Raw genomic sequence first — 23,648 nt, 5'->3', positions numbered from 1 at the left:
GAATTTTGTGCAGTGTTGCCATTGTGTAATTCATATCGAATACTTCCTGATAAAGCCTACCTTCAAATTTGCTACATCATTTAAACATATTAAAATAGATCAGAGCTGTTTTTTTCAGTTTGCCATGTTAGTTGGAATTAAATCTTATGAGCTAAATTACAACCACTTCCTGACGTTTGATTGTATAATTGAATCCTGAATTTTCATTGTAATTCGGCGACAATATAATAAGTATTGTTCTACTATTAAGATACCACTTCCTGACGTTCGATTGTGTTCATACCAAGTTCATATTGTATAATCGGGAAAAAACGGCGTTAACGATAGCTATGAAATGAATATCACTGTCATTTTATATGTAAATTTATATGGGAAATGTCATCGACCGTCCTTTTCCAGCCAACTGGCCGCCGTTTTTTTCAGAAGCATATCAAGTGATACCATAATATAGTACTATATTACGATACATGGCGTTCGATTGGGCTTAAACTTGGTATACTATATCTTCAGTGACATTGTAATATCATGGTACCATGGAGCATATAAAGTGGTACCTTCCATAGTACCATATTTGATGACATAGCAATATTAGGTACATGGCGGCAATAGGGCTTAAACTTGGTATACTACGTATTTTCGGTGACATTGTAATATGATGGTACTATGATGCATATCCATCTGGTACCATAATATAGTACCTATATATTATGTACATGGCGTTCGATTGGGCTTAAATTTGGGATACTACGTATCTTCGGTGATATTGTAATATTATGGTACCATGGAGCATAATAAGAGGTACCATAATATAGTACCATATTACGATACCATTTCCTGGCGTTCGATTGGACTTAAATTTGTTATACTACGTATCTTCGGTTACATTGTAATATGATGGTACTATGATGCAAATAAAGTGGTACCTTAATATAGTACCATATTTCAATACCATTTCCTGGCGTTCGATTGAGCTCATATTTGATATATACTTGCGTATTTTTGATGACATTGCATTATTATGGTACCATGAAGCATATCAACTGGTACCATAATATAGTACTATATTACGTACATGGCATTCGATTGGGCTTAAACTTGGGATACTACGTATTTTCGGTGACATTGTAATATGATGGTACTATGATGCATATAAAGTGGTACCTTAATATAGTACCATATTACGATACCATTTCCTGGCGTTCGATTGGGCTCAAACTTGGTATACTACGTATCTTCGGTTACATTGTAATATGATTGAACTATGATGTATATAAAGTGTTACCTTAATATAGTACCATATTACGATACCATTTCATGGCCGTTCGATTGTTCTTAAATTTGGTATACTACGGATCTTCGGTGACATTGCAATATTATGGTACCTTAAAGTATATCGAGTGGTACCATAATATAGTACACTATTATGATATCATTTCCTGGAGTTCGATTGGGCCCAAATTTGGTATGCTTGCGTTTCTTTATAAAGATTTGTTTAATTAATAATTTTAATTTATTTTACGAATTTTAATTTATTGTTCGATGTCGTCATGTCGTGATAGCAACTTTTATGCCGAACTAATATATTATTAATTGTACCTGTGTCACTTTTTAAAATCTACCTAGGTCTATATAAATAACGTGGCAAACGGAAGAAATTTGTTATTATAGTATTTTTTAGTCAGTTAATATTTTTTGTACTGCATTTTAATAAATTATTTCCATTATTATTAAACTTATATTTCATTACTAACGTTCCAGCATTAATAAATATCACTATCAATCGCCCTGTATATTATTAATTTTAAAGGTAATTAAAGGTATTTTCTTGGTTAACATTATAAGGTAGTGTATATTAAAAATGTATATGTTTTGTAATAGTATACTTAAAACTATTTTAATAGCCAAAGGAATAATTAATATAAGTGTATCTGACAAGAAAAGAAGAATAGAAAGAAACACATACTGGCATTATACACAATAAGGACTTCTGCTAGTCCGTTAATAGATACAAATTAGATTTTAAGTACTTACTATATTAATTAATTCTACAGAGTGGTGATTTGAAGGAAATCAATATCTATTGTAAATAAAGTAAGTACATAGTATGATAGTTCTAATAAATTCAAGATGATTAAGAATCAACTGGATAATAAATATCATCCATACAAGCATCACGCTGACAGTCCAACAGACAAATCTAAATCAATAGTATTTGTATCTGAACATTGATTACAGTTGGGGGTTGCAACATTTGCTGTTATAACAGCAATATAAAACACTAATTCACCATAATAAACGAAAACACGTTACTTTTACACTGAACGCGCGTTTCGCGAACTATGTTGCCATCGTTTTAAAGATCGCGCACACTATACCTACACGGACCAGTACGGACCAGCACAGCACAAACCTGCATCCTGCACGACGTCGCACACTTTACCGCCACAGACCAGCAACATAAGCGAGAGTTTTGAAAAAAGTACAGTTGTCAAGGCTCAACTACTAGATCGTGCAACATAGAAGTATTGAAAATGAGTAGTTCAGAGGAAGAAATTATTATTTTAGCCATGTTGTGTGAAAAAGACGAGGAAGCTAAGAAAAAAAGAAGATTTTGGGTTCGCCCTATAAATCAAAAGAGAAAGCAATATGGCGAATTTCATCATTTGTTTCCTGAATTAAAAAGATTCGAAGAAAAGTTTTTCCAATATTTTCGAGTGTCACAAATCAAATTTGATTAGTTATTTTTTGCTAGCTCCTCCCATATTGCATCTTTTCTTTCTTGGTCTCTATAAAATGCGTGGCTCGTATCCCACAGCTCTGGATACTTTTGTACCAATAAAATAAGCTTTTCTTCATTCATATTTAAAACGATTTGAAGGTTCGAACAAAAATAAACGAAATCTAACCTACATCATGCGATTTGAGCCAGCTAGCGTACTCGAAATACTGACAAACCCTTCAATATTTGCATGTTTGTGGAGGTGTGCTGGTTCGCCGGTGCGCACATTAGGTCGGACCAGCACGAGGGGCATAAATATTGCTGGTCATATTTGTCCCTGACCGGCACGACCTGTTTTGACGGTCGTGGCTTGTGGCGGTACGTGCTGGTGCTGGTCTAGTGTGCTCTACTCTATTAAATAACACGGTCACCTTCACCGGTAGATTCTACTGATCTGGTCCGTGCCGGTCCGTGTAGGTATAGTGTGCGCGATCTTTAAGATTTATAGTAAGTTAAACTTCTACTCGCCCCAGCCATATCTGAAAAATTAAAGTTATTCATACATAACGGTCTATTTTACTGTTGTTGATCTCGCTTTTATCTACTATTTTATCTGTATCCCAATACTTTACCCACAAACCATGAACAACCGATCACCCCTGTTTACGGCGTCATTGAATACAATAAATCTTTTGATAAACTTACATTTTTTTCATATATTTGTCGAGATTTATACTAGAAATATATAAGCTCCTATCTGATGGTATAGGGAGAGCTATTTTTCATTATAATTTAATTTATATCATTTTTTCTATATTTCATATCAAGATATCGAAATTTGTTAAAGGTAGTGTTATTATTATCAATAAGGTTATAAGGTTATTATCAAAAAGTTATAGTTAATATTGTCACGGCCCATTTTGTGGGTTATGACTAGGGGCATAGCGGAATGAAACAGATGTACGTTTCTAAGCATCTTGTAATATAATTAGGGTCAAGTTTCGTTTAGCCGAAATCTGTTAAAAAAGAAAAAAACTTTTTTTTGCCATTTAGGTACCTCAGGGAGTATATTACTGAAAAAAATTTGCCGCGGAAATGCGTCACCATTTTTTGAATGCGGTTTAAAAGTAACGAAATGACATACATGAAAAATTAATATTATTTCATATTTTAGACGTCTTTGTAAATACTAATACGAAAATAAAATTCCGCGGAAATGCTCTGTTGCCATTTTTTGAATACGGTTTAGAAGTAACGAAATGAGATAAATAAAAAAATTATATTATTTTATATTGTAGACTTATTTTTAAGCACCGATACAAAAATGAAAATCCGCGGAAATGCCTTGTTTCACCACTATGCAGTGTTCTTCTTCCCGACCTTTGACACAGATCAATGAATAATATCTATTCTTATCAACTTAATATCGCTATGGTCAATAAATGCGAAAATTAAAAAAAAATTGTCAATAAAGCATAAAAACGACAACTAAACCAAACCAAACCCTAAAAAAACAACCAAATCAAACCAAAACAAATAAACCCACTACAACAAAACCAACTACAACCAAACGAAACCAAACCGAAAGTATGCAAAAAAGTTGAGAATACTATGAAAAACTTCATGAGAATACTATAGAATACTATGGAAAATATTAAAGATTTTCTATTACACCGCCCTTATGATAAATTTCCGCGGAAATAGTTATATAGAAAAGTTATAGCAAATTATTAATCAAACAAAAATATGTAATTTTTATCTTCCTATCACATTTAGGCACTTCTAAACCCGGAAAAATCAATGAAAATTATTGTGATAAAAATATATTTTCGAATAAAAATTAGTTCACGTCTTTATATTAAATGTTTTTACGTCATTCTATAATGAAAAAAACTATTAAAAGCACCGTAAAGTTTTAAATTTTAGTTAATAATAGAAAAATAAAAAATTCGAGTTTTCACAAAAACAAAGAATTTCCACGGCAAAAATCAAATTATGTAGTGCTAGTTTTCTTGTATAGAATCATCGTATAAACCGATATTCTATGTAACTGATTTCGGCTAAACGAAACTTGAGCCTATAATTATTTATAATTCAGTTAAAAATCATTCGCAAGAATAAAACAGGTTGATATACTTTATTAAAAACACCTGCGCTATGAAATTTTCGAGGAAAGTACTGAAGATTAAAAAAATTAACAAAAAATATACCTAGAAACATTAACCATTCGTTCAGTTCATTTTAAGTAACTATCCTCTAATGAGGAAATGAAAAGGTCAGTGATTAGATGATAGTTACTGATTAAAAAGACGTTCTATCTCTTTAGTTTTTTTTTTGTTTTGTCTAATTTTATTTTACATATCTATACCAATATATAAAATCCTTAAGTGACTCTGACATACTGATTAATCACCATCCTGCTTAAACCACTCAACGTAAGAAGCTCAATTTTGGCATACACGTTGATTCTAGGGTGTAGAGGTTCGATAAGAAGGGATTTTCGAAATTCCAGTTCCAAGAGGGTGAAACCACCCCTCAACTATTACAATATTTTTTATTAAAAACGCTTAAACACGTTTTTTTTAACGTATATTATTTTTTTTCTTACATATTTTAAGATTTTTTAAAAATGTATACAGGGTGTTTCGAAAAATCTGGTCATTGATTAATTACGATCCTGCTTAAAGCGCTTGACGTAAAAAGCCGATTTTTGGAAAACAGATTGACTTTAGGGTGTAGAGGGTCAATAAGAAGGGATTTTTCGAAACTCGAATTCTAAGGGGGTGAAACTATCCCTCAAATATTAAAATATTTTTTATTTAAAAACCGGTGAGTTTTTGGGAAAAACTCTTAAACACGTATATTTTATTTTGTTGTTTTACATATTTTAAGATTTTTTATAAATTTATACAGGATGTTTCATAAAATATGACCATTGAGTAATCACGATTCTGCTTAAACTGCTTGAAGTTTAAAGCTGATTTTTGGCAAGCGGATTGACTGTGGGGTGTACAGGTTCGATAAGGAGGGGTTTCTCGAATCTCAAATTCCAAGAGGGTGAAAACGCCCCTCAAATATTACAATATTTGTTATTTAAAAAACGGTTAGTCTTTCGGGACAAGCATAATTTATTTGGTTTCTTTACACATTTTGAATTTTTTTTAAAAATCATACAGGGTGTTCCAAACAGTTGGGTAATTTCTTAACCACGATTCTGCTTAAACTGCTTGACGTAAAAAGCTTATTTTTGGCAAACGTATTTTTCGAAAGTCAAATTTCAACGAGATGATATCAATATTCAAATATTCAACCCTCAAATATAACCAAGTTATATAATAATATCGCCATATTGTTTTTTCTCATGCTGACATAAATGTGAGAAAATTTTATCCAGTTTGTATGTTAATGGAAATTCTTGCTTTGCTTTATCATCACCATTACAAATTATTAATTCGCCGCGAACGAAGTCGCTGGTACACGCTAGTTGATATACAATTCATTTATTTTTTCCAGTATGGCGGTCATCCCCATAACAGTATTCCCCGACCAAGTTTATACCATAAATGCTCTAGAGGGTCCCATTCCTCAGATACCTCTTCTGCGTACAGTGGATCAGATACCATGGCATCGACGCACTCAGAACTGGACGGAGAAGAGCCTGATCTATCAGGACTCGTTGAGAGTATCGTTGACAGCGACGAAGAAGACGATTTGGCCGAAAGCATGGACGTAAGAATAGAAACTCTATATTTATCCATTTGAAATTAAATCATACCAATTTTTATTTCAGAGTTTAACCGTAAGAGATAGGGTAAGAGACTGTTTGGAGAAAGAGCCAACAGAACGAACAGACGATGATATAGAAACCCTGCTAGAATTTACGCAGCAGTTAAAAGCTTTTAACAATATGACTTTGGCTGTTCGACGTGCCCTTTGTGCAGTAATGGTATTTGCGGTGGTCGAGAAAGCTGGCACCATTGTCATGAATGATGGCGAAGAATTAGGTAAATGAATACGTTTATTATATTATTATAAATCTAATGGTTTATTTCATAGATTCTTGGTCGGTTTTGGTTAATGGAAGCGTGGAAGTTGTCATATCTGGTGAAGAGAATCAGACTCTCAACACCGGAGATGCTTTCGGTATCCTCCCGACTATGGATAAACTGTACCATCGTGGTATTATGGTCACCAAATGTGACGATTGTCAATTTGTCTGTATTACACAGTCAGACTACTACAGGTACTTTTTTATTTCTAAGGATGACTGCAACGACGGCGACGTCCCGTAATCCTGCTGTTAAAACATAACAGCTGGTTTTTATATGCAGGGTGGTCAGAATTGTATTCCATAAACTTCGGCAGCATATTCTGCAGATAAAAATAAGGTAATTATTGGGAAAACTGGAAATCTATTTTGAGGTCGTAGATTACGAATCTGATCTTTTTTTGGCGGTCTCTTACCGTTTTTCAGAAAAACGGAAAATTATTTCAACATTGAATTTTTCTTAATTTCTCATATTTTTAAAGTTTTCTAGCACCTATTTTGTTAGGTATTCAATAAACAATGATGTTTTTGCTATTTTATGTTTCATGTTACTTTTTTAACCATTTCTATGCATAATAGACGAAAACTGCTAAAATAAATTTGTAAACAATCTGAAAATGTTGGGTTATGTGTTTCTGGCATTTAAAGCAACGATGCCAATGCTAAACCTAAATTTAGCGTGTTTTTTTCGCTCATTCTGGGATTACGAAAGGCGGTCGCCAGAAGAACGGCTCCTTCCCATAATTGCTATTTTACCAACGAGATCTGACTATTTATAACCACGAAGTTGAACGAAAGAGTTTTGATTGCATTGGTTACAACTTCCATGCGGAGGGTGTTAATCTTTTGTTGTTATATTATATCAAAAAAAGATTAACCCCCTCCGCAAAGAAGTTAAAACTAATGCAATCAAAACTCTTTATATAACAACAAAAGATTAACACCCTCCTCATAGAAGTTGAAATCAATGCAATCAAAACTCTTCCGCGTGTGGATATAGGTAGGTATATTTAATTATTGTCGATCTCATAATAGGTTTATTTAAAATATCTAATCACCCGAAAAAATAGAAAATATTGCAACGTTGTAAATTATCCAATTTCTAGATTAGGTCTAAACCATGGTACAAAGAAAACAAGGTATGATCGATAGCGGCTCCAATTTCGTTAAGTTTGCGCATACCACCTGTGACGTCATACGCCATACAAAAAAATATTCATATTGTCCAATTGCCACTAATAAAAAAAGACCTAAAATAGGGAAGAATTAGGACATAACCCCAAAAGTTATGTCAAATCATCGAGCTTGACACTTGAAAAATTATTTTCACATTTATTATGTCATCTGTTTGACAATTTGAAATTGGCGCGCAGAGCTTGCCGACCAATGGTGCCGTTTATCACCTGTGACGTAGTGACCAACCTGCGCAATATCATACCTTGTATTCTTTGTATCATGGGTCTAAACTATATTTGTCTCTTTCATTACATAGGAGAGAGAAAGAAGGATATATCAAATGTCAAACTTTCATCTGGTCTCAATTTTCTTTGTTATTTTGTTAACAAAAGTGTTTTTCAGTAAAATTTTGGACATTTTTCTATCCTCAATCAAGTGTGGCTTTTACATAAACTATAATGACAATATAGCGAAATTATTACTTTATAGGGCCGAAATAAAGAAAAATTCAATGTTGAAATAATTTTCCGTTTTTCTGAAAAACGGCAAGAGACCGCCAAGAAAAAAGTTCAGATTCGTAATCTACGACCTCAAAATAGGGTGTATACCAATTTTGGTGAAATTCTGACGATTTCCAGTTTTCCCAATAATTACCAAAAATAACTAAAAAAGTTCGTATAGTAGACGCCACGAATGTTTGGGAGTGATTCGTCGCTTGATGAAGTTAGAATCGACACGCGCGCTATCATTTTTACATTAAAAACGTAAATTTTTACCGCAGACGTAGGTTTTTAAAGGCCCGGTCTAATCATCTGCCTGCGCTCCTCCTACTTATTCTAAAATGTTAGCGTGATTGACAAAGACGATACTATATCGCGTTTCTTTGATTGATTCGTTTTTGTGCGTCAGTCCATTGGTGTGCTTGCAGTGCGACTAATGGGGCATTCCATTTTATGTTTATAACCAAATATATGTTTTGACAAGACTTTGACAGTTAAAACAACAAATTACAATAGATTATATATTGATTATTATATGACTTGAAACACCACGGCACTGGAATTAAGTTTTATGTGACCTTGAACAGATTAGTTCACATGGTAGCGACCGATGAATCACTTCCAAACGATCGTGGCGTTTACTATATAAATGTATGTCCTAAAATGTTTCATTTCAGAGATATAGGGTGTACAGTACGTCTGCTGGATCTGTGTCTATGAAAGGAATGCGGACAAAAAACATTTAAATAAACCAATATATTTTATACGTCGACTTGACGAGTACGTCACCGCAAATCGCTCCGCCCACTCATTTTGTTGGCTACTTGCAAATCTGTCGAATTTTTATTGATGGGACGCGTCGTCTATTTTTTACGAAAAACATCGAGAGAATATCGTTTCCCCTCTCACGGACACCCCGTAGCTACAGAACGGACAGACGTACTGTAGAAATTTCATTTTTATTTCGATTTTTTTCAACTAATTTCTGAACTATAGTCGGTATTTGGATAAAAATTGGTGTCTGGGAGTTTTTTGGTATGAGAAATTTCATTTTAATGTCAATATGACACCTACTTGTAGGGGGCGCCACCTACATGTATTTTAACTATTTTGAAGAGTAATAATTTTTTTGTTCCGTACCTGTGTAAAACCTACTGAGTGAAAAAATATAGATTTCCGTCATTTTTTACATAAAGAATGCCTCTTGGTAAAAATCGCTACGAGCAACCGTTCTCAAAGTATTTAGAATGGAAATAGTCATTACATGTTATTATTGATAAAAAAATAAACATGTTGAGTATAGTTAGTTATTTGACTGAAATGATAAATTTGGCAACTTTTTATCTTATTAAATTAATCATAAATTTTTCTTCAGAAAAATTATGATAAAACAGTTTCTGTTGACCTTTTGGCACAAAAGCATTTCAAATGTATGATTTCAGTTTAATAACTAGTTAGTCAACATGTTTAATTTATGTCAATGATGACAGATATTGATAATTTCGATTCCAAATATCTCGAGAACTGTTACTCGTAGCGATTTTTGCCAAGAGATGTTTCTTACGTAAAAAACGTCGCTAATGGATATTTTTAACTCAGTGGTTTTATACAGGTACGGACAAAAAGTTATTACTCTTCAAACCAGTTAAAAAATATGTAGGTGACTATAAGTAGGAGTCATATTGACATCAAAATGAAATTTCTCATACCAAAAAACTCCCAGACACCAATTTTGATCCAAATATCGACGTTAATTCAGAAATTAGTTGAAAAAAATCGAAATAAAAATGATATTTCTACACCCCGTATCTCCGAAACTAAGCTTTTTAGGACATTATACAAACTTTTTTAGCTATTTTTATCTGTAGAATATGCTGCCGAAGTTTCCGGAATACAGTTCTTTAATCGCTTATTCTCTAACAGCAGGATTACGGGACGTCGTTGCAGCCACCATAAGAAATTTTATTTCACTTCGAAATTAACTAATTATTTCATAGGATATTACATCAAGGTGAAGAAAACACCAGGAGGCATGAGGAAGACGGTAAGGTAGTGATGGTCACGGAATTAAGAGGATCTGTAGAACCAAGTTCGAATAGACGAGGTCACGTAGTGATTCGGGCGACCCCAGACCGTCTCATGCAACAACTAATTGAAGAAAATTCTCTTACCGATCCCACTTATGTGGAAGATTTCCTTCTCACCCATAGGGTATTCACTCCTAGTTCCTTACATATTGCCAATCAGCTTTTAGGATGGTTCAAAGATCCCGAAATTCGAGATAGAGTGACTCGCGTCGTGTTGCTGTGGGTCAACAACCATTTCACCGATTTCGAAACCGACCCGGACATGATCGAGTTTTTAGAAACTTTCGAACAGGGGCTCGAAAATGAACATATGGGCGGACAATTGAGACTGTTAAATATCGCGTGCGCGGCTAAGGCTCGTATTAGGAACGTGGTGCTCGCCAGACCTAACAGAGACGAACCTCTCAGTTTCCAGATTTTGGGTGGGTTTGAACGGAACTTTGGCATATTCATTTCGAAGGTGGATAAAAAATCTAAAGCCGAAGATGTAGGTTTGAAAAGGGGCGACCAAATTTTAGAAGTGAACGGTCAAAGTTTCGAACATGTGTCTCACGCTAGGGCTTTGGAAATATTACGCGGTACTACCCATTTGAGCATTACTGTGAAATCAAACTTGTTGCACTTTAAGGAAATGTTAAATACTCCCGATAATTCGCCCAGACCTAGAAGCAGAAAGGTCTCTGAAATTTCGAAAATTCAGCATGATCCTAGGGCGAGATTATCCAGCGTGGATGGAAACATCATTATGGGTCATGAGACCTTATGTTCTCAACCAGTTACCATCAACAGTCCTCAAAAGGAAGGGAAAAAACCGATGTTCTCCACTATGGGGCCCAAGAGAAGATTACAAAAAGCTTTAATGAAAATGAACATTTTACCCAAAAATATTATCAAGTAAGTGATTTTGTCATTGCATTTATTTTTTCTTATAAACTTACACATATTAAATTAAAAGAAACTGCAGAACTCTAAAAAGTCTGTCTAACAGAAGATACACATGATAGTGACAGTTGTTCTCTGCCATTTTAATTCGAAGTTGAAATGTTTCTTAACTCGTTAGATAGACTTTATATTTTGTCATTTGTCATTGAACATTGAATGAAAAATCTAATTTATTTATCATTTTTAGTATTGGAACCGATCAAGTAGATAGTATAAATTCTCCGTCAAATTTGACAAGCCATCTATATCAATCACAGAGCAACCCTGACCTTATGTCAATCTGTTATGACGACCTTCGATGCACAGACTATCCAGAACATGTTTTGAAGGTAAATTGTTTAACATTTTTAAAATGGAAACAGATTATTTATTTCCTTATGTAATTTACAGGTATACAAACCAGATCAAAGTTACAAATACTTACTCATTCACAAGGAGACTACCGCTCACGAAGTGGTCATGTTGGCGTTACAAGAGTTTGGCATGACCGATCCAAGTTCCAATTTCAGTTTGTGCGAAGTCTCCGTGACTGACACACAAACAATCAAACAAAGAAGACTGCCCGATCAATTGCAAAATTTGGCCGAACGAATAGGGCTAAGCAGTAGATATTACCTGAAAACGAATGGCGTGACAGAAACTTTAGTACCTGACGAGTTGGCTCCCGAACTAGTTAGGGAAAGTGCTGTGCATTTTCTCCAACTGAATGCTATAGAGGTAAGTTGGTCTCTCTATTATTTATATAAAATAGGAGGTGTCGACATAAAAGCCAATATTTTATACAGGGTTGTTCACCACATACGACACGGAGTATTGTAGCTAAACGATGAGATTTTTACAAATTGTAAGTTTTGGGTTCGATGAAGGACTATTAGAGGTACAATTTAAAAATAATTTTACAAGATACAGAGTGTCCCAAATAAGTAAAAAATATTAAAGTTGTATTTTTTTAAATGGAACACCCTGTATATTATCACATTTTTAGTTTCTACGATTAAAATAAAGGTAAATTTGATTAAGATTTATTATACTTAAACCTTACCGTTTTTGAAATATTTTCAATTTTGTGAAATTGCAGTAAAAATTTTAAGGCTTCATTTCTCCAAGGGTATCAAAGTTTTTAATACTAAATATTTACTTAAGTTTATTTACTGATCAGTTATGTGTTGCAATAATAAAAATAATACTATCTTATACAGAGTGTCTAAAAATTTATTTTATATAATTATTAGCTTCAAACGGCAATAACTTGTTTAATTTAAATGGAACACCCTGTATATTTTACGAGAATCAGATGCACAATTTAATTGTCTATCAAATTATATTATACCATTTTTTACCTATCTCTTTAAGTTACCGCAGAAAATGCATTTTCTTGTAATTTAGAACTTATTTATCAATATACCCATGGACTATTGACATTTTAGATTATTTTTAGAGATGTACCAAATTTTTAAAGAGTACAGATACTAATATTGTCGATATAATTCGTTTATTTCGTTAAAAATAAAAAAAACACTGTTTAAATATTTGTTAAAGAGGACCAATTAATATGATTCCAGTATTCAAATTACATTAACTGACTGTTTGCGTTGATTTATAATAATTGCTCCAAATACTAAAAAACTGAATTTTGTATGGGCATTAGACAGTGTGATAAAAAGTAACACCTTAAAAATGATATATTTCATTTTTTAATAAATGCTTATTTATAACAAGAAAGACTTTAATTTGATAACTTATTGTTATATTGATTTCTGATTCAAAAATCCACATTTATTTATAATAATTTATTAACGAACACAATTAAGTATGTCATTAATTAGTATATGGGCGAAAATAATGGTGTTATATTTTTTAATTAATGGTATACTCTTTTATAAAGATTTAAATAGTTTTCTTTTTGCATACAAATGGGCTAGTAATATTATCGTTTTGCTAAAAACGATAATATTACTAGTCTGTACATTTTGTACATTTGTTGCTTTAAAAACAATCTAAAATGTCAATATTCTATGGATATATTGATAAATGAGGTCTAAATTATAAGAAAATGCATTTTCTACGAAAACTTGAAGGGATAGGTAAAAAATGGTATAATACAATTTGATAGACAATTTAATTGTGCATCTGATTCTCCTAAAATATACAGGGCATTCGATTTAAATTAAAGAAGTTATTGCCGTTTGAAGCTAATAATTATTTAAAATAAATTTTTAGACACTCTGTATAAGGTAGTATTATTTTTATTATTGCAACACAATAACTGATCAATAAATAAACTTCATTAAATATTTAGTATTAAAAACATTGATACCCTTGGAAAAATGAAGCTTTAAAATTTTTACTGCAATTTCACAAAATTGAAAATATTTCAAAAACGGTAAGGTTTAAGTATAATAAACCTTAATCAAATTTACCTTTATTTTAATCGTAGAAACTAAAAATTTAATAATATACAGGGTGTTCCATTTAAAAAAATACAACTTTGATATTTTTTATTTATTTGGGACACTCTGTATCTTGTAAAAATATTTTTAAATTGTAGCTCTAATAGTCCTTCAACGAACCCCAAACTTACAATTTGTAAAAATCTCATCGTTTAGCTACAATACTCCGTGTCGTATGTGGTGAACAACCCTGTATATTACTATCGTCTGTCTCAACATCTAGAGAATATATAGAAGAGAAGGATGTTGTTTGTCATTTTAATACAAAAGTAGAATGTTTTTTCTATCAGTTTGTGTATTGTTTGTTAAAATCGTCCTTTCTCTTGCTAGTAGACTCTTCTTAAAGCGGATTGGTACATAAATTGTTGAATTTTGTTTGTGGAATTACGAAGACTATCAAATACGACTAGTTATAGACTAGAAAGAGGTTTTTACTTTTTTATGTGAGAGGTTTTCTCAAAAGAAAACAGAATACAAAATTCATTAATTTTCTTTTTGATCATGAATATCAAAATCCATCCATTATATTAATTTTCAAATTAATAATATTTTGTTCCTTTATGTTTTATCTATTTTGCATACTTTTTCTAATACATTTAATTTAAATAAAGGAACAACATCTTTTCTACAGCTTTAATTTCCAAAAATGATTGCAGTGATCTATAAATTATAGTACAAGTACCATATGATCGAATAAAAACGGCGTCAGCGATGGCTGGCTATGAAATGAAGATCGCTGTCATTTTAAATGTAAAATTATATGGGAGATGTGTCATCGATCGTCATTTCATAGCCATCGCTGACGCCGTTTTTATTCGATCATATGGTATAATAGACCTTAGGTTAAGAAATTTTAGAGCTAGACTCCTCAGCTGTTCATCAGTTATCAAATTTCTCTCAAATACTGTAGAATTTGTTATAGTATTCATGTGATTTTTATGGGTACTCTGCACAGAGGGAGGAATATGTGATTTCTTATAATAAGCCAATACTTAGATGAGTATTGGCCTATTCACCTGTAATCTTTATAGATCTATAGTGTGACCAACGGATCTGTAGCTACGGGGTATCGGCAGGGGAACGCAGTTGTAAACAAAACACGCCCAATTTCATTCATAAAATAGGCATGGGCGTACGGTGTTATATGAAAATAATGTGTATCATAAATATAATACTCAGATTAATAATTTTTTCAAAAAACTTTTATGCTGTTTGAATCGTTACTGTTGAGTTAGCAGATAAACACTAAAAGCTTTTATTAAAGCTCCCTTAAATATTTTGAATCATTTTATTATTGTGTTGTTAATATAATAGAAGAAATAATTACAGCTGGGGGTTGGAACCTTTGGTGTTACACAGCAAAATAAAACACTAAATCAGTACAATACACCAAAACACTTTTAATTTTACACTGGACCACGTTTCGCTAACCATGTCTGCCATCAGCAGATGATCAAGACTGAGTCTTGAGGTATATTTATTTATATATCTGTACTAACTATATTTTTTTCTATAATACATAATTTTAGATATAACTATTTCCAGCAAAAAAAAATCTTGAAAATAGTTAACTTTGGAAGCGCAAACAAAACATAATTTTACTCATCAGTAGATCTGATATTGCCTATTACACCAGATATGGTATCGCTCCGCCAGCAGTTTTTAAAGGTTAGGTCATTGTCTACCCATATGTTACATCCAAATAGATAATACTTGGCTATATTTTCGAATTTCGCGTATATATATTTATATCTCTCTCTGCAATATAATGGGCCGCTCCATTAATATTTATCTGTTATTTTAACATTTACGCCAAAAAAATTCATTTGATTTTAATAACCCCCTAAGCGTTTCCCTGCAAAAGGAAAATTCGATTCTTCCTGCAATTTTTGCAAAAGCTTTCTAATTGTGGGGACGAGTTTGAATTCGAGATAAAATCTATTTATCAAATTCCTGACCACTTCGAAAAAGTCGTTGAGCTTTTCGACAGCAGTCTCACGTGGTCGTTTCTTTCCAGAGAGGATATCATTTTATCGGGGTTAGTTTTCAGCCTTTTTTTTATCTTCTGTGTGAATTTTTTTATAGCCGATACGCTAACTCCGGTATAAAGAAATATCCGCTCAAGTTTACGTTTAAGCGGCAACTCAAGCGAACTCTCTGTAGCTTCTTCATCGCAAACCCTATTATGAACACAAGGAAATACACCAAATGAGATTTCATCCACGTTATTATTAACTTACCTATATAAATTAGCTATTATTTCTCTTGTCTGACTATGTAGCGTCTTACCCTTAACAAATTTATTCGTTTTAAAACACAAATATACGATCAAACTTGATATTAATAATTAAAAACTACGAACGAAAAACATTATAACAAGATAACAAAACAATAAAACACAACTTAACTATCAAATATACTAAAAATATAGGAATAAAGTTTAGGATAACCGGTATAAAATAATGAAATAAAGTAATAATGATCAAAAAAATGACACCGCCACTGGATATTTCAATAGTATTCAATATTCCTACTCTTTTCAGAAGAGACCGTGAAGTTGGGGATAAAGCAAGCGAATAGGAAAGGCGTAAAAGCCATGGCAACCGCGTGGTAACAAATCCTGTGACGTACTCGCCAATCATGTTCGATGAATAGGCGGCCATGCGCGGCGATGCCGGTTTGCCAATGATATCGTTGAAAATCTTCAACCTTCATAATAGGCAGATTATACAGAATGAAAGAAATAAGTTATTAAATAAAACATATCGAACAATATGAACTACGTTAAAATTCCTTAGTAATATACGTCAGAATATATGCTAAACACATTATATATAATAAAAATATATTAAATTTATAGTTCATGTCTGGCAATTTTGCAATTTTATAGATAAACGTGGCAATATCGATTTTTTTTTCTCGCATTCCTTCCGTAGCTACAGATCCGCTGGTCAAACAGTATTGTGGTCCTCTTTGTATTTATAGCTCTACTTTATTCAGTCCTATCTTTTTTAATAAGACTATTAACATAGTGAGTGAACCCTCTATATAGGCCTTTGCTAATAGCTCATCGTCGCGTAGTACAAAGAACGACCCATTTTCCAGGTTATCGCACTGATATAAATGTGTTTGCCTTTGTTTTCTGATTGGCAGAATCTACACATGGCTCCATCTGTCATTTCCATCAGCTTTAAACGCCCCCTGGTCTTGCAATGCTCTATAAGTAAAACCACTACAGTTTTGACAGTATTCCTGTGTCTGTTTATCAGCGATGTCGTAATTTTTGTTGATTCTATGAATTTGACTACCAACTGTTTTGTAGACATTTTTGTATATGGTTTTGCAGACCCGCAGAAGTATTCTGGAACCTATGAACTGTATTGATGAACCTTGTTTTCGCCTTTTCCTTTGTGACAGGCTAACGCAACGTTGCTACATTCTTCAAGTGTATTTAGATCATGCACACAATTCCATACTATAGTCAAAGAGTAGATAAAACAAGAGACGACAGTTCGCGCGGTACCTTTCATGTTTGAGTGGTGGGGAGAGTGACCTCGTCTCGCTTGTCCCTTTAAATTTTCGTAACTTTTTCGCGGGAAATTTGAAATAGACTATTATTAAAACTTGCCTGTATAGCTTATAAATAGTTACTGTATGGGTAAAGAAATAAATAGAAACGAAAAAAATGAGTTTTCTAAATATTATATAAAATAAATTATAATTAGAAACATATTTGTCGGGGAATAAAGATAATAAAAGCAATATTTTGTATATCGTTGGTAAACAAGATAAAGTGACCAAGTCGATTTGTAAGAAGTGTTTTATTTACGTGTATTTTTTTACATATGGACTTGAACAAGTGTAATATTACCATGAACACACAATAGATCTATAAGGTCGCGGTGTTTAACTCCCTCCATTCTACAATATCACAATGTGGAGTTTATGTACAAAAAAACAGAGTTGCTCAATTTTTTTTGTAAAAATATATTACAAGCTTCTAACCATGTCTTCGATCTATGGATTACATTTAGTTTAATAACATAATTATATAGTATATTTCTATAAAAATACTTTTCAGGATCCTTTGGAAAAGAGTGAAATATTATGTTTGTCGAAGAATAAGACCTATTTTTGCAGTCTTTATAAGCACACACATTGCCACCATCTCGTCTTTTCCTGCTACTCGTGTCCTGTTCAGTATTCATATTTAACAATAATTACAAATTAGTACGCAACAAAAACGATACTAAAATTAAACCTTAAAACTCTCAAAACGATAATATATCGAAAACTCTGAAACACACACTTTAAAAAGGCAAAAATGCAAGAAAACAACTAATCAGATTTCTTTATGTTTAAGCCTGATTAGCACAGCTGATTAGCGTCCTAAAATCATAGGTTAGAATAAATAAAATACGCCGTTGTCAGATTTTATCGTTTATCTTTGAAATCGATCAACTTAGTCATTCTGTTTCTTTGATATTATCAGTAAATTACGAAAAAGAACCTAAACCAACCTAAACTAAAAATTTACATTTCCGTATTAACATACGTTACTTATTATATTCTTCTTATATTATTAATTTATTTTCAGAAAATCTTGTTTATTTTTCAAAGAAATATACTTGGCAACAGACAAAATGGGACTTGATGGGACCTTTAAATTTTAATATATCTGCGTCTCTCTTGCGAAATTCGACTTCTTTGTTCACTGTCGTCTCTTGTCTTATCTACTCTTTGCTATAGTCTAGAATTGACATCTTTAGAATCCATTGTTTTTAGCCCTGCTAGTCTGTGAAAATGGCAACTGATGTGGTCTCTCCTGCCACACTATAATGGATTGCCATTATTTCTGTTTGAAAAATTTGTGACATTCTTGGATGGCTTAGGGTGGCTGCAACGACGTCCCGTAATCCTGCGGTTAAAACATAACAGCTGGTTTTTATATAAAAACCAATTGTTATACCGTATGATCGAATAAAAACGGCGTCCAGTTGGCTTGGAAATGACGATCGATGGCATTTCCTATATAAATTTACATATAAAATGACAGCGATCTTCATTTCATAGCCATTGCTGACGCCGTTTTTATTCGATCATACGGTATTTTAACAGCAGGATTACGGGATGTCATTGCAGCCACCTTTACTGGGAAAGCTATTCCTTGTTTCAGCCCTTCAGGTTCTATTCAGATGCCTTCGTTCTTGAGCCATCTGAATACACCAGATTGCCTCAACTTAAATGGATGCACCGTTTTTGATAAAATGTCATATAAGACAATCTACTTTTGTCTCCATATATTCTTTCGCTTTTGGTTATAATTCTAGATTGTAATCAAGATTATTTTTTTATTAGGTAGCCATTCAACTCACCCTGCAAGACTTTAGCATTTTTAGACAGATAGAACCTACAGAATACATAGACGACTTATTTGAACTAAAATCGAAATACGGAACTGTGATGCTGGAACAATTCGCAGCTTTAGTAAATAAGGAGATGTTTTGGGTTGTTAGCGAGGTGTGCTCGGAACAGAACCCCGTTCGACGAATGAAAATTATTAAACAGTTCATTAAAGTAGCGCGTAAGTTAATTAATGCCATCAGAAAGTAAGTCTTTTTATAAAAATACTAATTTATAGGGCAATGTAAAGAATGTAAGAATTTTAACTCGATGTTCGCGATTATCAGCGGCCTTGGACATGGCGCAGTCTCTCGTTTGCGACAAACGTGGGATAAGTTACCAGGCAAATACCAGAGGATATTCACGGACCTGCAGCAGTTGATGGATCCCTCTAGGAACATGAGCAAATACCGGCAGTTGGTCAGTGCAGAGCAAACCCAACCTCCAATTGTAAGTATTTCACACAATTTTATCCAAACACGTAATTTTAATACTGGCTTTGTTCGTATTAAAAGTTATGAACCAGTTCAGGTATACAGGGTGTCCCAAGCTGAGCGTGCATTAGAAGTTTCTAGAGAACTACAATATCTAGGTCGGAGATTTTTTGCACGTTATTGTTTCACAACGAGATCTATCAATTAAAAACATTTTCAATATGGCGGCACTTCCGGAAATGCCGGAAGTTGACAGCAACTTTCTTATTTTAAATGGGTGCCCACATTTTTTATTACATACTTAAATTGTCTGTAAAATTTTATGAATTTTGATATTAAACACTCTATACCTAACATTAACCGTTTTTGTGAAAAAAAAATATTTAAAATTTTTGGACGAAAAAAACTGCCTGTAAAAAATATGTGTATGGCCTAAACGTCAACTTTAGTGATTACCACAGCCACTGTGCCATAAAGAGAAGACATGTGGCTATTTCAAAAATGAAATTGTTCGAATGTTGTACAATGGCGGTAGCTGTCATGGAATTGAGCGACTAAAAAATTATCATAAATCATTTTTTTTAAATGGAACCCCACTTTTTTTTATTTCACTAATGAAAAGGCTTTTCAATTCGTTACTTTTTGCGATCATGTTCTTATACCTATCTAAAATAAATTGTTTTTAAGTTATTTAAGATTTAGTTTTAAAGCGTATATTTTCTTGATTTTAACCAGTAGCCTATGACTTTAAACGTCAAGTGATGTAAAACAATAAATCTGGCCATGTCATCTTTGCTTGGCTTAGTTTAGTTTCGCTCGCAGTGGCCGCCCGCCTTTAAGGTAGGCAGTATTTATAATATAGGAAATTCAAATAATTCGTTTTCTGACAGATGGAAATAAATTGTCTGACTGGTTGACACTTAATGTCAAAGGAAGCTAGATAAAATCAAGAAAAATATACGTTTTCAAATTAAATTTTAAATAACTTAAAAATCATTTATCTTAGGTATAGGAACATGTATACTCAAAAAGTAACGAATTGGAAACCCTTTTCACTAAAACTGAAATAAAAAAGTGGGTTTCCATTTGAAAAAAAATGATTTATGATAATTTTTTAATGGCTACAATTCCATGACAGCTACCACCATTATTATGACATTTGAACAATTTAATTTTTGAAATAGATAGCCACATGTCTTCTGTTTATGTTACAGTGGCTGTGGTAATCACTAAATTAGACTTTTAAGCTATACAATTTTTTCTGAAAGGTAGTTTTTTTCCAAACCAAACCAAACCAAACCAATTTTTTTTTTCAAAAGCGGTTAATGTCAGATGTAGAGTGTTTAACATCAATATTCATAGAATTTTACAGAGAATTTAAGCATGTAATAAAAAATGGGGGCACCCATTTAAAATAAGAAAGTTGCTGTCAACATTCGGTATTTCCGGAAGTGCCGCCATATTAAAAATATTTTTATTCGCTAGATCTCCTTGTAAAACAATGATGTTCAAAAAATCTCCGATCTAGTGTGACGACTTTTTCTGTCATCACTCAAACAGAAAGAAAAAGGTATCCGTTGCTCAGGGTTAGAGGAGAGCTGGGTTCGTAGGTAAGACTTGTGACCTGTGGTGACTTAATAATGTTGTTAAATAATAAAATAAAAGTAATAATGTATAGGCTGCAAAGATTCTAAAATTGATGTTAAGTATTCAAATAGTAATGGTCAAAGACAGTAAAAAGGGCGCCACTTACTTTGGGTATGAAAAGGTAAAGTAAGAAACCAGTAAGAAAATTTGATCATGAAATAGCTAAAATAAAATAATCAACAGCAATAAGGGTCTATTATGTTCATCATTCAAATTCCAAAATTTTATGAAATACTAACAGTGCTACCCTGTATACTGAAATTATGTCCACTCTGTATATTCAAAATATAACCATACCTGTATATTTAAATCAAAATCGAAACGTCAATAAAAAATGTAGTCAGAAATACGTATTAAGTTATTTATCTGGGTTTTAAATAGATAAACAAACACCCTCAAGAATTTATAAAACAAAAAAATTGCTGTTGAACTGAAATTATTAGAATTTAATTACAGAAAAAATGAAAATAAAATTTCAAAACTATAGTCTTTGCCTTATAGAAAATTTATCTGAGCCTAACAAAAATTATTTTACAAAGTCTACCAAATAAGTGAAGCAAATTAAATTAAATTGAGCCAATTAAACTAAGTCGAGCCAATTAAACCAAGTAAAGCCCCACGTGACAGGGCGTCATATTCTTTATTCTTCTATTTGTGTGACGACTTTTTCTGTCATCACTCAAACAGAAAGAAAAAGGTATCCGTTGCTCAGGGTTAGAGGAGAGCTGGGTTCAGTAGGTAAGACTTGTGACCTGTGGTGACTTAATAATGTTGTTAAATAATAAAATATAAAGTAATAATGTATAGGCTGCAAAGATTCTAAAATTGATGTTAAGTATTAAATAGTAATGGTCAAAGACAGTAAAAAGGGCGCCACTTACTTTGAGTATGAAAAGGTAAAGTAAGAAACCAGTAAGAAAATTTGATCATGAAATAGCTAAAATAAAATAATCAACAGCAATAAGGGTCTATTATGTTCATCAAGAATAAAAGTCAGATATAACTATCCTACGTTGAACATTTATTTAAAGACGAACACAATTATCAATCAGTTTAAACCCAGTTTTAATTATCCCAATGAAATCGTTAGTTACTTTAAGTAAACTCAAATTTAGTTAAAGTTCTCTCCAGTATACTATACTACGTAATATATAAACAGGTGAAATTTATGTAAGTACCAATACGATGATGTTTGAAACAAGTCGTGTACAATAACCTTCAAAAATGAATCCGTGTTAGCGATTCTCACATAAAAGATCATACTGAAGTAAAACGTACCGTTAAGGACAAAGCATGACTTATAATGTTAACTAAAAGGTAAATTTTGACTATAATATATGGAATAAATGACAACAATTTACAGAGATATTCAAAATATTGTCTCAAAGTTAGGGAATACCTTGTGTGTTGAACTTAGAACTTATCTGTATTTTTTTTTTTTTTTTTGTGACGTAGTGAACAGGTAGGCAGGCAGTCTCCAGACTAACGGAAGAGGATGTAGACTCTTCGATAGTAGCAGGAGTCTTCGATATCAGTAGAATAAATGTAGAGTCATAAATACTGTCTCAAAAGTGGTTACTCATATGCCAATTACTTATACGTCAATTTCTTATACGCCAGTTACTGGTCTGAAAATCAGCTGTACACATTCCAAAATATAGCCAAACTATATGCTGATCCAAACCAGTAATGCACAATCAAACATTATCAAAATAAATAAAAAACGGGAATAATGTGATCTTATTCCAGGAAAAAAAAAACACGAACTAGGCTCTGAACAGTATATTCTACAGGATTTCAAATCTCCACCTTTGGATACCCGTGCCTTTACTGTTAGGAAAAGTGTTTCAGAAAGCCCTTTTCTCTGAGATTCGTCGGACGCTGAGCCACGCGTCTTTTCTGATCTCAATCTCTCGGAAAAAGCCTCCTTCCCTCTTTTCGCAAAACGGAAGTCTTAATTGACAGGTCATATGACCAAAGGCAATTAAGTGAACTCTATCGTCTATACTGAATGAAATTTGTTTTTATGGAAAGGAACCGCTACCTGTACTGAATGAAGTTTAACATCTAGCGAATAGATGGCGCCAGCAATATTAAAATTTGGAATTTTATAAAAAGAAAAATAAAACGCTACACTGCCCCCCTCCAAAAAAAAGAAAGGCCCTCAAAGAGGACTTTCGCCCAAACACCACATAGGAAAACTAAACTAAGTTTGTACAGGGTTTTGGATTTTTCAAATGAA

General features: G+C 32.7%; 1 protein-coding gene across 14 annotated transcripts in view; it reads left to right on the top strand.

The window, feature by feature from the left end:
• Nucleotides 1–23,648, top strand: part of LOC115879850 (rap guanine nucleotide exchange factor 2) — a 329,414-nt gene that overhangs the window by 258,715 nt on the left and 47,051 nt on the right. For all 14 annotated transcript variants that reach the window (XM_030896855.1, XM_030896864.1, XM_030896851.1 and 11 more), the window contains 8 exons: nt 6,233–6,448; nt 6,510–6,723; nt 6,776–6,962; nt 10,441–11,424; nt 11,660–11,801; nt 11,863–12,189; nt 19,281–19,506; nt 19,564–19,775. In XM_030896855.1, the coding sequence (XP_030752715.1) occupies nt 6,233–6,448; nt 6,510–6,723; nt 6,776–6,962; nt 10,441–11,424; nt 11,660–11,801; nt 11,863–12,189; nt 19,281–19,506; nt 19,564–19,775 (2,508 nt within the window). The remainder of the gene's footprint in view (nt 1–6,232; nt 6,449–6,509; nt 6,724–6,775; nt 6,963–10,440; nt 11,425–11,659; nt 11,802–11,862; nt 12,190–19,280; nt 19,507–19,563; nt 19,776–23,648) is intronic.

The sequence above is a fragment of the Sitophilus oryzae genome, unplaced genomic scaffold (assembly GCF_002938485.1).
Source record: "Sitophilus oryzae breed Bouriz unplaced genomic scaffold, Soryzae_2.0 scaffold_158_pilon_pilon, whole genome shotgun sequence".
NCBI classification, from domain to species: Eukaryota; Metazoa; Arthropoda; class Insecta; order Coleoptera; family Curculionidae; genus Sitophilus; species Sitophilus oryzae.
Note: the sequence above shows the minus strand (reverse complement) of the source record. Positions and strands in the feature narration are given on the sequence as shown.